Consider the following 16,695-nt stretch of genomic DNA (forward strand, 5'->3'; position numbering starts at 1 on the left):
AGGTCCTAGGAGGTTAAAGCAGCGTTGTTGAATGAACATTGTGTCTAAGAAAATTCCACACCTTTATAGGGTCACTCATCTGTGTCCTTAAATGACGCGTAAGGTTCTGGTCCTGAGTGAACTTTATCCTGACTTCAGCAAATTTAAAACCTTGTTGTTTGCTTGCAGCAGACAGTCAAGTCAAAATACAAAGTTCAACTCATTTACTGTTTTCTTAGTCTCCTATCTTGATGACACCTTAACTTTTGTTGTTCATAATTACAAGATGTGTCTTCACATTTTAATGGTTTACACATTCATGTAATTAGTAAAAGATCTGTGATCAGATTCTTGGATCCTTTGAGTTGTAATTTGTTTCCAAGGGCATTTCACCGAAGTGTCAACTTTACGTTATTCAGCTACAGCTGAGCAAGTATGATCAAATGTCAGATTGACTTTAGGAACATAAAATCATCTGGTTCTATAGGATATTCACAAGTAAAATGGGAGGCAGAGCCTTCAGCTTTCAGGTTCCTCTTCGTATTTGGGAGACAGACACTCTCTTTACTTTAAAAATTAGGATTAAAACTTTCCATTTTGATAAAGCTTATAGTTATGGCTGGATTAGATGACCTTGAATCTTCCCTCAGTTATGCTGCAATAAGCCTAGGCCTCTGGGAGTTTCCAGTGATGCACTTTTCATTTCTTCTTCAGTCACTTTCTCTGAGTTGGTGTTTATACACCATTCTGCATTTAATCATTAGTTATTATAATTTTTCTGGCTCTCTTCCACGTTGTGACTTTTGTCCTCCCTCATCTAACCCTCAACCAGTCTCAGTAAATGCCTGACCCTCCCTGTGCCTGGTTCTGCTGGAGTTTTCTTTCCATAAAAAACATGTTTGTCGTGTTTTAAGTATAAAGCACCTTGAGGTGACTGTTGCTGTGATTTGGGGTTATATAAATAAATCTAAACTGAATCTTCATCAGCTCTCTCTTATTAGCTGCATGTACTCTCACCTTTACTTATCATCTTATGAATTCTGATGCTTTTCATGTCAAAGTTATAGCTATATCTGACAGCTCAGATTACTGGACAGACATCTGACTGATATTTCAATATTGTATTTTGCATGTCTGACAGAAGAAGAAAAACAAAGTACATGATGATTTGTGGTGGTGCGGAGCTAAATGGTTGTCTGCATGCATTTTGTATGCAGACCTCCCCTGCAGGGTCTGAATGGAAATCTAAATACAGTGTGTCCACGGCTCAGAAAAAGCCTCTTTTATCATCAAAAAACTACTGTTGGATTTAGTAACGAGGTGCAGCATCAGCTCTGGGTCTGAAAAGCATGGACACAGCATGCTGGCTGGCCTTACTGCATATGTATTTGTAGGGATGTACTTCACAGCACATATATATTTGGCAAGGGAATGTTTAAATGAACCACAAAACGGGGTTTAGTAAGGTTTGCAGCAAACTTTGCTGAACCGACTCTCTGTGAGAATCTCTGTGGGTCTTTTCTCAGCAGTGTGCACTCACAGCAGTTTTCATGTAGTTCTTTTTTTTAAAACTCCTCTCTATCAGATCCATACACCTGATATTGAAATGTCTATCAAAATGCAGCTGCTAATATGAGTGTGTTTGTGTGTCAGACTTTAATAAGTGTCCGCAGCCTCACAGTCTGGAGAAAAAAAAGACAAAAATGCACAAATTTACACACAGATTCAAATTTAGTTTTTTTTTTCTACCATTGCACAGCTCAGCTCTTCCACAGATTTCAGGTTCATATGGTGGAATAGTTTGTAATACTATTGTATTACCACTCCTCTAGTTAAATCTAGTTCATTCATACAGAAAACCATACTGATTATTCTGCAGCTACTTAATATATTTGCTTAGTTCAAATTAAAATTACAGCTAGAGGCAAAGAGAGTACTGTAAAGTTACAAAAATTGCAGGTGTGAGGCCTTTCTTCCACATGTGTGGTCTGCAAACATCACAAGGGTCCATTTGTTTTCCTGAATGGTACCTCATTTGTATTTTCAGGCGACTGCTTGCAGAAAAAAGTCTGCCACACTCTCCACAGTGGTACGGTTTCTCCCCAGATTGGGTCCTCACATGCACAGTGAGATTATCTCTGCGGTGAAGTATTTTGCCACATTCTTGGCACACTAATGTGTGTGTGTGTTTTTTTAATGAATCTGGAGTCCATGCATACTGCAAGAAGTCTTACCACAAACGTCGCAAAAATGCTTTGTGAGTATTTTACTTGTATGTTTTTATTTGCTTCGTTACAGCAGCGGTGTAGCTTTCTGGTACTATGTACATTGACTGTGTGTGCATGTGTGTAGTACTATCCATGGTTACAAAGTTACCTATAAAGCTTCCACTCGATACGCCTAGAAAAACAATCTAAAGAACTGAACCAGATTTCTGGTGTCGCAGACTTTCTCCCTCATCATTAGAGTTGATTAACTTCTGCTTCATGCAGAACTTCTATGATTGTTTTCTCCTGCTGTCCGAGGATCTCCTTTGCTGCGTACAGCTGCTGGTGAACAAATGACCTCGGCTAAAACGTCATGCCGTCCGTCTCAGGTGGGAGATAAGATGCAAAAACACAGACAACAACAACTGAACTGTCATTTGGTGTATTGGCACCATCGATAGTCAGGACCTGTTTCCAGAGTGGAACAGAGTCTAAACCCTCTTCTCAACACTGGTTCCAGAGCCTGAGCTATGCATTGAGATGAGCCAGACTATAAATAGTTGCTAACTCCCAACCTCACACACCAGGCTTGGGCTCCTTCCCCACCAGCGAGGTGACATTCCATGCACCACAAGTCAATTTTGGAGGCCAGAGATTGGAGGGCCAAGACCTCTGCCTCTGACTGCCACCCAATCCACTAAGCACCAAACCCCTATGGCCCCTCCTGTGATCTCATAGGACAGGGGTAGGGAACTCCAGGCCTCGAGAGCAGGTGTCCTGCAGGTTTTAGATGTCACACTTGAATCAAATGATTAGTTCATTACCAGGCCTTTGGAGAACTTCAAGACATGTTGAGGAGGTAATTAAGCCATTTAAACCAGCTGTGTTGGATCAAGGACCCTTCTAAAACCTGTCGGACACCCGGTCTCGAGGCCTGGAGTTCCCTACCCCTGTCATAGGGGAACAGACCTACGTGGCTTTTTTGGGCTCACGGTGTAACATAAAAACAACATTCAGTGATTCAGAAGTAATCTAAATACTACATTTAACAAAGGTGCAAAGACAGCATAGTCCGTGTACTGTCAGAAGTGGCTCCAGTTGAGAGGTCAGGTTTATTTCGTCATAACCCTTCTGATCTTTCACCTTCACTGGAGATGACCAAGTAATTGCAGAGAGATTGCAGGTGTTTCATTCATCCAACTGAAAATTAATAATCAGGGTGTTTAATCCAGTTCAAACTGCAACATGAGTTTCTAAATGAGCATCAGAAAGATGAAGGGAGGTGATTTAAGAGACTTTGAGCAGCTCTAAAGGCAAACAGGGTTTTAAGCAGGTGCACTTAATAAGAAACATGAGCCAGGGCAAAAAACAACACTCAGTTAACACTGTGAATGGGTTTAGGCTGTCGTGTGCTTTTAGTAGCTCCTCTACTCTTATAAAGTGTTCGTACTTTTTTGATCTTGCTAAGTCTCATTGTTGCAGTCAAGAACTGCTTTGAAAGAACTATTATCAAAATGACCCTCTCTTTCATGTGTAATCTGAGCCCAGGGGCCAGTTTTAAACAGCAATTCTCTCAAAACTAGTCCATTAAGCACCACTGAGAGCGCTCTCCTTGATGCTATCCACAGCCTCACATAACTGCTCCTCTTTATTTTGATCTCTCATCCTGCAAAGTAAACATTCAAGCATTTAAATGTAAGAACATCACAATCTCACTTCAGCATGTCAGCATGCTGCCAGTTGCAAAATAGCACAAAATTAAATTTGCTAAAGTAGATAAAAATGTAAAGAAAAGTTATTTATTATTAGGATACACCCAATCACAATCTCATTTGGAGGGTGGTGATCTAGTTCCCAACACACCAAAAAAGAAACTGCAACAACCTGAATGACTTTTAATGCTATTTTTTAAAGCCATGATGGCAGAAGTTTAATTAAGTTACTGCATGTGTGTTGACATTCTGAGTCTCTGATTGTTGTCTTCTTCATAACACTTTAAAAAATATATATTTACAAAGGTCTTTTCATTATGAGATCATCAAATATTGTGATTAGATCAAGTATTGTAGTTGATAAATACAAAAAACAAATGAAGTTTCTTTATCCTGATTTAGGGATTTTCTCAGAAATTTTACTGGAATTCAAAATAACAGGAAAACTGTTGGAAATTGACACAAAGAAACAAATAAGCCCCTATGAAATCTACGGAACTTCCTACTTTTGTGGCATCGTAAAGACATCGTTTAAAAAAAAAATCAAAAGCTTCTTTCCCTTCATTCAAAGGACTCCCAGACTCTAATCCATCAAAATGCAGAAAGTTTTATGAAGTAATAACATGTTGAAAAAATCCACATACAGTATCTACATTAGCCACAGATCTGAGACAATACACATACCAATATTAGATTTAACACCATTTACCATATAAATGTATGCACGCCACGGCTGCAGCCAGAGACAAGCAGACCACTGTAATGTTATACAGTAGGATGTTAAACCTTAGTGTCAACCGTGGAAATTAGTCTCACAACACCGGAACATCACAGAGGGCAACAAGAGCTGCAGATGTGTTGTTCTATACTCGTACTCATGCAGTCAAAGTTGAACTAATCTTGCATCAAAGCCCACTAGGCTTATTTTAAAAAACCCAAAAGAAAACAGCAAAATCATGTTAACAAACAGCAGCATATAGCTGTAGAAATGATGCAATGGTCTTTAAAGCAAACCAAACATTATGAATTGCAGTTATCTGACACCACATTGGGCACAGTCGTGTTAAGTGGATGATATTAAAAGCTATCCAATTTCAACTAGACGGGAAAAAAAGGGATCACTCATCACCCTGCTTGGATACGTGTTTGCAAATGCAACTTGAGATTAGGTGCAAAGAACACATATAGCAAGGCTAAGGCTTCTCTCCCATATGGGTGGTCTTGTGTCTGGTCATGTATGAATTTTGACTAAAGCGCATACCACAAATATCGCAAGGGTATGGTTACTCCCCAGAATGGCTCTTCATGTGCGTAATCAAACAGTGTTTATACCGGTAAGTTTTGCCACATTCCTGACACACAAACTCTTTCGTCAGTGTGTGTTTTCTTTCGTGAGTCTGGAGGCTGCGGACTTTGAAAAAAGTTTTACCGCAAACATCACAAAAATATGCATCTCTGTGTTTCTTTTTCAAATGAAAAACAAGTTCTTTTGGACACCTGTATTTCATCCCACAAATAATGCAACTGGTACACTTCTCGTGGGTTTTTATGTGCTTCATTAAAGAGGCGGTGTAGTGAAAACGCTTCCCGCACAAATGGCAAAACTTGCGACCTTTTTTCCTTTTAACCGAGCAGTTCTTATAAGACAAAGCTGCTTGGGTTTTCTTGCTGTCACTGATGCGTTTTCCTTGCATCATCTTTGCTTTCTGTTTCACCGTTATGGCCTGTTCTCCTCTCTCCGTCTCCTCACTAACAGCTGCAGACAAGTTTGAAGAAAGCATCTGCGTTTCATGTATTTGCGTGTCCGACTGTTCTTCCTCGCTTTTCACAGTTCCTGGAGGAGAGAAAAAACTCTCATTCCTATGCTCCTCCTGCTCCATCTTCACCTCAGGCCTCTCCACCAGGCAGCAGTTCCCACTGTTACTGCTTAGATCTGCAGTGGGCTCTGGGGTTCCTGGATTCTCAGGGCTCGGTGTGAAGTCAGACTCTTCTGTGTTTGTGGGTCCCTCGCACTCCTGCAGCAGCGGGGAGTCACATTCATCTCCATGTTGGACGGCACTGTTAGTCATTGGAAGTTCTTCAGCTACAAAGGAAAATATCCACAAATGTTACCCAATCACCTGTAGGGTTTCCTCTTTGCTTTTAAATGGAAATAAATGTAAGTGCTAGAAAATGCTGTTCTGAGAGTTTCTGGAAAAGTGCTCTTCACACCTCTAAATAGAGTTAAGAGAGACCAACATGTGAGATTTTGGTTTTAGTTTTATTTTAGTTGTTTTTAGTTGATTCTATGCTGTTTTAGCTTGTTTTTTAATATAGGGCTGTTATAATGTTTCATGTATTATGTGGTTTATTTATTTATTTTTTGCTGTTTTCTGTTATTCTATTGTTTTTAACTTATTTTCTGTACAGCACTTTGGTCCTGTGCTGGGTATTTTAAAATGCTTTATAAATAAAATTGGATTGGATTGGATTAAGGCAGTCAAGCCTTAAAGTCAAGAGTAATGCGGCCCCCTCAAAAACCAAAAATCCAATGGAGTTCACCCAACTTTAAATCTTCACTCCAATCAAAATAAAAGAAAAAGTAATATATTTGCTTGAAAATGGTATTTAAAAAAAAAACAAAACATAAATAAGACAGGCTGCTGGCTATAAAATGCTATTGCTACCCAGTCATATGCAAAGAGTGAAGGCCAATGTCTTTAATACGAGATCAGTAAATTTAGGTAAGGGTAATGAATAATATCACAAACTAACTATCTCCTGTTTAAGCATTTGTTTAATGTGAATACATTCACATTATTGTTACCCTCCTGCACATTTTTTGGCACTTAACTTCTTCTGCATACTTTGTGCTTACAGAAACCGTTCTGGTATCAAATGTTTAGCGTTTTGTGTCTGCTATTACTTTTCTTTTTTGTAACTTTTAAATTTTAAAAACACATATCCTGCTTTAGTAAAATCTCCTTGTGCTCGTAGTGTCAAAAGTTTGTCAGTGGGACCTAAGGTTTTCGTGTGGCAAACGTTTGTTTCTGGTTATCTCAGCAGTGATTTCTTCTTAGTTTCAATAGGAAAAATAAGGAAAAAGATATGGGCTCAAAATGTGGTCATAAATATTTTGTACTTGTAAATCAGTTTTGTACTTGTAAATCAGGATTTGTATGTGTAAAAATAATTTGTGTGTGTGTAAAAAAGATTTGTATGTGTAAAAAGAATTTGTGTGTGCGTAAAAAAGATTCGTGTGTGGACTTAGCCAAAAAAAAACCAAAACGTGTGAATCTCTGCAAGTTACAAGTACGAACAGTGACGGTCCTAGCCTGTTTGGCGCCCTAATTTTGCACTCCAGTATGAACACCCATCCCTCAACCTGAGGATCATCACAACATAACCTAACAGACCTACACCTTAGTTTACAGATTCACTTTGTCTAGGGTGCATTTCTGAGATTTCACACAACCCAGGATTCAAATGTTTTGGAAATGACAGTCTTCACTACAAAGCTTTCTTCGTTATGAATTAGCATACATGTTTTTATTGAACATTTGAAGAACTAGCAAAAAAACAGAAACTCTTGTAGAGGACATAAATAGAAACGACAAGGAGCAGGTGCATCTAGTACAGGTAGAGCTGCTGCAAAAACCCACAGAGCCCAGCAGCCAGCGCAACAAATTCTGGATCCTTTGCTTTTAGTTAGCAGTTAGCATTAGCAGCACATCCTGTGTCTGATGTGAAAGGACTTTTATGCTGCGCACTGTGACTCACAGCAATGGTCCCGGGTCAGCCCTGACTTTGTGTTAAACTAATCCTAAAGTAATAATGGTATTTCTAACCACTGATATACCACAACTTTATCCTTTCAACAGCTGCTGAAAGTTAGGGGACCTAGCTGCTATCGGATATTTATATAGAGATCCTCCAGCTTCAAACTGTATTACCCTTCAAGGACCTGCAGTTCAAAAAAGCGCCCCTCCGACAGCCAAACCCATCTGTCCTCTGATTGGATTGTTACATTTGTGATTGACATGACATTGACCAATCAGATGAAAGGAAGAAAAATAGGGTCAAAATTCGTACTTGTAACTTGCAGAGATTCACACGTTTTTTTTTGGCTAAGTCCACACACAAATCTTTTTTACGCACACACAAATTCTTTTCACACATACAAATCTTTTTTACACACACAAATTATTTTTACACATACAAATCTTTTTTACGCACACACAAATTATTTTTACACATACAAATCTTTTTTACGCACACACAAATTCTTTTTACACATACAGATCTTTTTTACACACACACAAATTATTTTTACACACACAAATTCTTTTCACACATACAAATCTTTTTTACACACACACAAATTATTTTTACACACACACACATTCTTTTTACACATACACATCCTGATTTACAAGTACAAAACTGATTTACAAGTACAAAATATTTATGACCACATTTTGAGCCCATAAAAAGACACAAGCTGCTCCTGATTGGTGGATACAAATTCAGCACATTCAAATCAATGACTGTATAAAAGACAGTCATTGACTCAGACTGCTTGATTGGAAGAGAAACACAGAGGCAGGCGTGTATCAATGTGTGTGTGCATATATTTTTAAATAGTGTTAGGTAATAACCATGCACAACTCACTCGTGAGAGTAAACGTGTGCACGTCCACATTTTTAAATACTGTTAGGTGGAGATGTCCTATGGAGTATCTTAAAAAATTCTTTTTTTAATATTTGAGGCAAAATCTTCAAATTTTCAACATTCACATTGCATTTTTGCCAAGAAATGCTTTATCTAACATATAAATAATTTATATAACTATGTAACTGAGCATACTTGTGAATATCAGTTATTACCTGGAGCACCTGGAGCTAGGGAACACTTGATTATCAGAGTATACCACAAAGTCAGACCTAAGGGATATCAATCTGCCCAGTTGAGAAGCAGGAACCATTGCAAATTAAATTCAGCTCTTTTGTTACAAACGAAAGTGATGGCAGGTACACTGGAGAGAGAACAATAAGACAAAAAGGTATTAGTTTTGCAGGTGGTGGCTGCAAATGATTGCTCTCTCCTTATACTTTCCGACCATCTTTCTCCAGTTGTGTTTCTTGCTAGTGTCCTTGTCACTTCAGGCAGCATGAAACAATACTTGCAGCCAGGTTGCACAGGTAGTCCATCCATTTCTTTTATGGGGGTTTTCTTGTCGTTCCCTCACCAGTGCAACTTTTGTCATTTTCATTCACCAAAGCAGATGAAATGCATTTACGATGGTTTGTACTTCACAACTGAACAAATTGATATCCTTGGAGTAACTACCTTTATCTTATTCTGTGATGATTAAGTGCTACGTTACTACTTGTTAGCATTGTATTGAACTATCTCTCATCATGCAGAAGCAAAGCTTTCTGGTATTCCGTGCGTGGATTACTTGCGCATGCGTGAACATCATTCATAGCGACAAAGCTGTTTATAAAGCTACGACTACAAAAAACATGACAAAAAATCTAAAGAATCGTCCTAAACCTGATTTCAGCTGGTGTCGCAGACTTTCCGCCTCCTCTTTAGCTCGAACGTCTGCCTCGTGCAAAACTAACGTGATGGTGTTCTCCATCTGCCCGAGGATCTCTTCAGCTGCAGCGTACAGGCGCTGGTGAACAAACAACCTGAGCTGAAACATCGTGGCGTCCGTGCCTCAGGTGGGAGATAAGAAACAAAAACAGCAACGATTACCAAAAAGAGAGAAAGAAAGTTTAAAAAAAAGAAGAAAGAAGACAAACTCCAACGTACTGAGAGCATCAACCCAACAGCCTATGAACAGTTAAGAAGCCACTATGTTACCTCCGGTTTGGGCCTTTCAAAATTGAGCGTACACGGAATGTGCAAGTAGAAGTCACATTTTTGGGCGTTACAACAGCAAAATACAAACTACATCGAGGCTAAAACAATCCAGAAAAAAATCTAATATAAAAGCTGAACTTAATTCGTGCTCTAAATACTCTAGGTTTCACATTGATGAAGCCTTTCAATATGCGGAACATTGATGGTTCATATTTAGAAATAGTGCCACATAGCCATCGATCATTACCCACAAAAAAAGAAAAGAAAAAAGAAACAAAAGAAAAAAGTATCAGGATGCTTTTAGTTTGAAGGTCAAAAACTTGGACCGGAAGTTGTTTTGTTTGCAACCGGTTCTGTGGACTTCATTGTAGGTTCCATTGATTTCTACAGTCAATGGTAGGTTCACACTGAACATACGGAAAGCAAAAGCAATGTCTTTTTGCTCTTTTTTCGGTGGAGAGGTCTTCAAAGACCATTTTAAGTCAGGTACCGCTATGACCTTTTTTTGGTTTAAACTTATTGTATTTTATTCAATGTTTCTATTTTCAAACTGCTGGTTAGCTCGTTCTAACTCGTCCTCATTGTCCGTTTCAGGCTATAAAACCTTTTAGGAAGTACTGTTTTTATATCCATGGTCGCTAGTAATTGTGATGTAAATAGCGAAAAACGTTCAACCTGTTGTGTAACGATGTTCAAGTTACATAACAACCAGGTTACCAAACTAGATTAAGCTTCACATACAAGGATGTCATTAAGTTTTTATTTTTACATACCCTTAACCACAGCTAAAAAGGTAACAATATCCTTAAAGAATTAGTGTTTCAAACGATGTAAAAAAAATCTTTATATCTCTCTCTCTCTCTCTCTCTCTCTCTATATATATATATATAGATATATATATATGTATGTATGTATGTATGTATGTGTGTGTGTGTGTGTGTGTGTGTGTGTGTATATATATATATATATATATATATATATATTATATAAATGTACATATTATTTTAAAACTGCAGTAGAGACACTCTATCACTTCATGTTACATAACAGTCTCCTGCCTTTCATTCCTCAGGGATTTATGTGTGCACCAAGTGTGATAACCAGCTGTTCTCCAGCCGCTCCAAGTACGAACACTCTTCACCCTGGCCAGCTTTCACAGAGACCATCCATGAAAACAGTGTGTCCAAACATGAGGAGAGGCCTGGGGCATACAAGGTACCATAATTAAAATAGTTTTAAGTTTTTAATTGACTAGGTTCTTCTTCAACTGCCCATGTGCAGTTTCACATGTGTATGATCAGTTTGAGCCAGTTTGAATAGGATTTATATCACCTAATTCACCTGCTTGCTGCATACATGCTACTACTGCACATTCACCTAATGTATATATTATATATAATGTTCTTCCTCTCTCTCCCCCCCCCCCCCCCCCCCCTTTTTGCACAAGTGGAGGAGCGTGTCAGGTTACATTTCACTGTGTGTTATACTTGTATAACTATGCATGTGACGAATAAAGAACTTTGAACCTTGAACCTACTGTGAAGCACTAGCTGGCTGTAAGTCAGAGGACTCCTGTGAGGGACTTTCTTGGCTGCTCTAAATGCTGGCAAGATTAATTTCTATCACTTTTTTCACTTCTATCTGTCACTTTTGTCTTGTTCAAGGTGCGGTGTGGGAAGTGTGGGAATGGACTTGGTCATGAGTTTGTGAATGATGGGCCGTCCAAAGGAGTCTCTCGCTTCTGAATATTCAGCAGCTCACTGAAGTTCATCCCTAAAGGTAGAACAGTCAGGCTATTTCACCACACGAGGTTGAGACTAGTGTACCTGTCAAGTTATAATTTGTGATATGAGCCTAGGAATCGCGATTTGCAGTGAGCTCAAAGTGCTAGTGTTGTTAACCAGCTCCCATGTTATTTTTTCATCTTTAAATTTGCTTTAAAACCAGAATGTTATGTCCTCGTTCATGTGTGTAGTGTAGAGGAGCCTAAGGATGTGTTACTGTTGTGACACAGTCCTCAAAGGTACTAGTTAAAATCAAACCAGAGTTTAAACATTTCTTCAGAGGAGTTTCACAGTTAACTGTGCTCATCAAGATTTACATATTCCATCTCCTTTTCTTTGTCCCTTGTCCACAGATAAAGTTGATGGACTGTAAGGTGAGATTTCAGGAGTAAGTGCTGCTGGATGGATGTCTCTTTGCATTGCTAAAGGTGTGGACAGTCAATGAAGTACTCTGGGACAAAGCCCAGCGTGGGAGCACCAGAGCTCTGATGGACGGTGGCCTCACTAGACAGCAAGAACAGAGGACGGCTCTCAACACATCTGCTATGCAATCATCACAGACTTTGCAACTTATTGATCACACCCTAATGTCTCCTTGGTTTTTATTTCGATTGACAGTGCAGTACTTATCACAGTCGTCCCATGAATCTTTTCCAAAGATTGCTCATTTTTAAAAAAAAAAATTGTCCTAAACTCTGTTGTTTAAGGTGCTTGGTGTTGAAAATTAGGGGCCACGCAAACTTTTTTTCATTGAATGAAATGATTCTAATGCAATATACATCTCTCTCTAGAGAGGCTTTATGTAATAGGTCACAATAACCTGAATACACAGCAATAAAAAAATATATTTTAAATTATAAATAGACTATATGTTAATGATTATATTTTTATATTCATTTGGTTGATTCATTTTTTGTTCCAGTATTTGTGAATGAAGGTAAGTAGGTATGCATTTTAGTTTTTCAGAAAATTGCCACCAGGTGGAAGCAATGAGAGAAGGATCGGGCATTACACAAGAGTCACGGAGCTGCTGACACTTGATCTGTGCACGAAGGTTTTTCAGGCCTAAGCTGGGCAACTGTAGAGATAAACTGCTTTGGCTCTGATGACTTTGACTTTTGACTGAAATGGATGAAATGTCTTACTGCTCTTTTTCTGGTGGTGAAGAATATAAAAATCACTTCCAGCCTGGTGAGTGAAAGAAAGTGTGAGGCTGCTTGGGACTGTGTAACAAGACACTGCTATGAAAATATAGAAGACTGTGCCTCTTTCCTCATTCTCAGGTATATATGTGTGCTCCGAATGTGGCCACGAGTTATTTTCAAGCATGTCGAAGTTCGAGCACTCTTCTCCGTGGCCGGCGTTTTCACAGACTATCCGTGAAGACAGTGTCTCAAAACACCCTGAAGCTTGGGGACCAATAAAGGTAGTAAACAACATTTGTTAGGAAGCTTCATATAATAAGCTGGACTAGATGTGATTTAACACTGTAACCAATCAGGTATAAGGTTTGACTTGCACCATCTGGATTAAAATACTTAGGTCTGTTGTGGGAAGTGTGGCAATGGACTGGGTCATGAGTTCTTGTATGATGGACCAAGAGAAGGGCTGTCGCGCTTCTGAATCTTCAGCAGCTCACTTATGTTTATCCCTAAAGGTGACTATCAAGGGTTTCCTACATTGCACAGCTGGTTTCATACATTACACCCCCACTGTCCACCTGCAACCCGCTGTTGTTTCTTCTTCTCTCTAAACAGAAAAGGCTGATGGACAGAAAAGTAAGCAGTAAAAGACAAGAATTTTCCCTCCTGCTGATGTGTTCACAGCAAATGAAGTACTCAGGATAAAGTTCAATGGATCTCCTGGGCACTGATGAGAAAGTGGACACTAGGAAGAAAGGACTGGTCTAAACAGATCGTTCAACTGTGAGCATACAACACAAAAATAGCTATAGCTACAGCAAATAGCTCAAATTCAGCCACATTGTTTGAACTTTGCACTTTTTTTAACTTCTCCCCTGGGCAAAGAGTGTCAGATGTTTATCATCTACAGTCTCAGTTTAAATTAACCCACGTCTGGGAAAATGTGTTAATGACTGTGTACCAATGTCTAATTTGTGATTCCACCAGCTGATGGTGCTATATAGCCTAAATAAGCTTTGTTTTTCTGCATTATTAGTCACCCTATGATGTTACTGTATAAACAAACAAACAAACAAAAAACCCTTTTGGTTTGATTGGTCCCAACCTCTAAAGCTCTGTCAGAGTTTCATGACTAGAATCATACAGTAAGAATCATAAGGAACTATCTTCATTCACACTGCGCTCAAGGAGAGAGCCCTACATGTAATACTATAGTACCTGCCAAGTACCTCAAACACTGCACCAATCTAGCTTAGAGCATTGATACTGATTTAAAGTCATATTAATTGTTAATTTACCTTACGGTTGCATGAAAGTATCACATTGTACATCAGTTCAATATATATTTATTGGCTACTTTCTTAGGTAAACAGTGCTAATACTGTGTAGGATCTTCTTTTTCCTTCAGAACTCTCTTAATAAAGTGCTGGAAATATTCCTCAGAGATTTTAGTCCATTTTGACATGATAGGATCACACGGTTGCTCCAGATTTGTTGGCTGCACATCCATGATGAGAATCCCGTTCCACCAGATCCCAAAGATGCTCTATTGGACTGAGATCAGCTGACTGTAGAGGCCAATGAGAACAATGAACTCACTGCCATGTCACGGCCTGAACTGTTGGTGCAGGGAAGAATGGATCTGTGCTTTCATGGTATTTTTTTCCAGTCTTCTATTATCCAATTTTGATGAGTCTGTGGGAACTGTAGCCTTACTTTCCTGTTCTTAGCAGATTTCTCAGCTGCACATCATTTATGAGAATCCTGTTCCACCAGATTCCAATGATGGTCTATGGTCTATTAAAATCTGACTAAATCTTGAGACTGATCAGACCAGGCGACGTTTTTCCCGTCTTCTATTGTGGAGTTTTGTTGAAAGCCTCAGTTTCCTGTTCTTAGCTGACAGGAGTGGGGCTCTGTGTGGTCTTCTGCTGCTGTAGCCCATCTGAGTCAAAGTTTAAGATGTTGCATATTCAGAGATGCTTTTCTGCATACCTTGGTTGTAATGGGCACTTATCTGACTCACTGTTGCCTGCAACTGTTATCAGCTTCAAGCAGTCTGACCATTCTCCTGTACTGTCTGACATTAACAAGGCATTTTCACCCAGAGACCTGCTGCTCGATTGACATTTTTTCTACGTGTGTGGGAAAATCCCAGTAGATCAGCAGTTTCTGAAATACTCAGGCCTGTCTGGCACCAACGACCATACCACATTTAAAAACTCTTAAACTACCTTTCTTCCTCATTCAGAAGCTCAGTTTGAACTTGAACAGATCCTCTTCACCACGTCTACATGCCTAAACTGATTGGCTGGTGAGATATTTGCTTTAACAAGAGGTTGAACTGATGTACCTAACAAAGTGTCCAGTGAGTGCATGACCTTGATTAGTGTGAACTAAATGACTGGAGTAAATAGAGAAGAAACTCTCTATCAGCTCTCTGCACTCAAATTATCCTCATTCTCTGTAGCCAGCAACAACAAAGCAATGCTGAACTTATCAGAAACTTTTCACAGATGTTGTTCATTCACTTTAAGTAATTGTAGTAAAAAGTAAGACGCTTCTACACAAATAAGGCCTGATTTTTTTTTCTAATGGAATTTAGGTGAGTTTTTTCTAAGATCCACTGATTGAGAGTGCTGTTTATATCTGGACATCATGTCTCCACCGCACCGTGCTGTCTCCCTTTCAAGCCAGCAGCTTGTTTCCCGATCTAGATCCTGCAGTTATGGGGTGCTGAGCAGTAATACTCTGTTACAGACGTTAGGGGGTCGTGTGTGGGGTTTTTTTTTCCACTTGGTAAAGTTTTCTAAATATCTCAGTAAGCAGCAGTTCTTGGCTGGTGGAGTGGTGGAATTTTAAACAAAGTGAGCATGTGGGTGTATATTCAACAGCTCTCATGCTGTTTAAGTGTCTAGGATGAGCAGGTGTGAAGCTGCTGATTTTCAAAGGCTGGTAGATCTAAGGGGGAGATGAAAGCTTCACTGTCAGACAGAGGATTAAGAACGGAAGTGCAAACATTCATAGATTGTGATGTTAAAGTATTTAAAGCATAGACTTCTTTGCTCGTTTTAGCGGTGCTGATGTTTTCTGCAGCTGCATTTCCCCAAAAAAGCACAACAAAAGTCTAGTGGAACATCTCACCTGGTCAAACATCTCCCAAACAGTAACGTTACTGGATAGAAAAAGAGCATCAGTCTTTCACTTGGAAAGACTGGGACATGCTAATTTCTCAGCGTATTTTTCTGTGTGGAAGACGCAAGGCTGAATGTAGGGTCGTGATCTCCAGTCCTTCAAGCAGCGCTACATTAAAAATGTACACAATTCCATAAAAGAAATCCCTGAATGGGAACACTGAAACCACAGTCGGTGAATAAAGTTGTCACTGCATCCACAATCCAAGGTAAAAGTCTAGCACGCTTCTAATTGCCTTCCCTAAGCAAAAGCTAATTTTAGGTTTTAGATTTTTTAATAGTTCAAAACCACAAAGCAGTCTTTTTGGAAATCCTGGATTTTGATGCTTACCAGCGCATAGTTTAAAAGTTAGTATCTCTCATGGTGTTGTGGTATGTTAGTGGATCTGGATTTGGAGCAAGAGATGCTGCCATCTCTTGATAAATGATGTGTTTTTCATAGCAGGTCTTGATTATTTTAGCAGGAATTACATCCTAGATATATTAACAGCATAGTAAAGCAGTCTGGTTGCTAATGTGGCTTGCCTGCAGTTGAGACCTGTCACCTACGGAAAATACATTTGGCAAACTATGAAACAAAAAACAGCAGCAGCTGGTCATCGTAGTTTCTGGTGGCCTTGTTAAAAGAAAATGTGATATGTACCACACAGCAGTAAATGTACTCTGCAAGCCAGCTGCTGGCATCAAAAACTTGTTTAAACTTGTTTTTTTTAAACCCAAAAAACCATAAACTAACATTTTAGGAAAGTACGATCAAAACAGCAGCTACAAATGTGCAGATATGATGCGATTTTGTCGCCTGTTTTTTGCTGTCAGAGCTTTGTCT

At 39.1% G+C, this 16,695-nt stretch overlaps 2 protein-coding genes and 1 pseudogene across 2 annotated transcripts; 2 read left to right on the forward strand and 1 right to left on the reverse strand.

The window, feature by feature from the left end:
* Positions 1–1,863: 1,863 nt before the first annotated feature.
* On the reverse strand, positions 1,864–9,740 carry LOC134626183 (zinc finger protein 184-like). The gene is made up of 3 exons (XM_063471759.1): positions 9,699–9,740; positions 9,435–9,602; positions 1,864–5,981 (listed from the first exon to the last, which is right to left on the reverse strand). Exons 2-3 carry the CDS (start codon positions 9,586–9,588, stop codon positions 5,182–5,184), a joined length of 954 nt encoding a protein of 317 aa, XP_063327829.1. The 5' UTR covers positions 9,589–9,602; positions 9,699–9,740; the 3' UTR covers positions 1,864–5,181.
* A 361-nt stretch (positions 9,741–10,101) lies between these two features.
* On the forward strand, positions 10,102–12,361 carry LOC134626192 (methionine-R-sulfoxide reductase B1-A-like). The gene is made up of 4 exons (XM_063471771.1): positions 10,102–10,235; positions 10,822–10,964; positions 11,414–11,528; positions 11,887–12,361. Exons 1-4 carry the CDS (start codon positions 10,181–10,183, stop codon positions 11,904–11,906), a joined length of 333 nt encoding a protein of 110 aa, XP_063327841.1. The 5' UTR covers positions 10,102–10,180; the 3' UTR covers positions 11,907–12,361.
* Positions 12,362–12,519: 158 nt separating this feature from the next.
* LOC134626191 (methionine-R-sulfoxide reductase B1-A-like) lies at positions 12,520–13,767 on the forward strand (annotated as a pseudogene).
* The last annotated feature ends 2,928 nt before the right edge of the window (positions 13,768–16,695 follow it).

This window comes from Pelmatolapia mariae, linkage group LG4, assembly GCF_036321145.2.
Source record: "Pelmatolapia mariae isolate MD_Pm_ZW linkage group LG4, Pm_UMD_F_2, whole genome shotgun sequence".
Lineage (NCBI taxonomy): Eukaryota > Metazoa > Chordata > Actinopteri > Cichliformes > Cichlidae > Pelmatolapia > Pelmatolapia mariae.

Coding starts and splice junctions, on each gene's coding strand:
- LOC134626183 (XM_063471759.1), bottom strand. CDS start 9,588: ATGTTTCAGCTCAGGTTGTTTGTTCACCAGCGCCTGTACGCTGCAGCT. Junction 5,982..9,434: donor GCGACACCAGCTGAAATCAG/GTTTAGGACGAT, acceptor TTTCCTTTGTAG/CTGAAGAACTTCCAATGACT.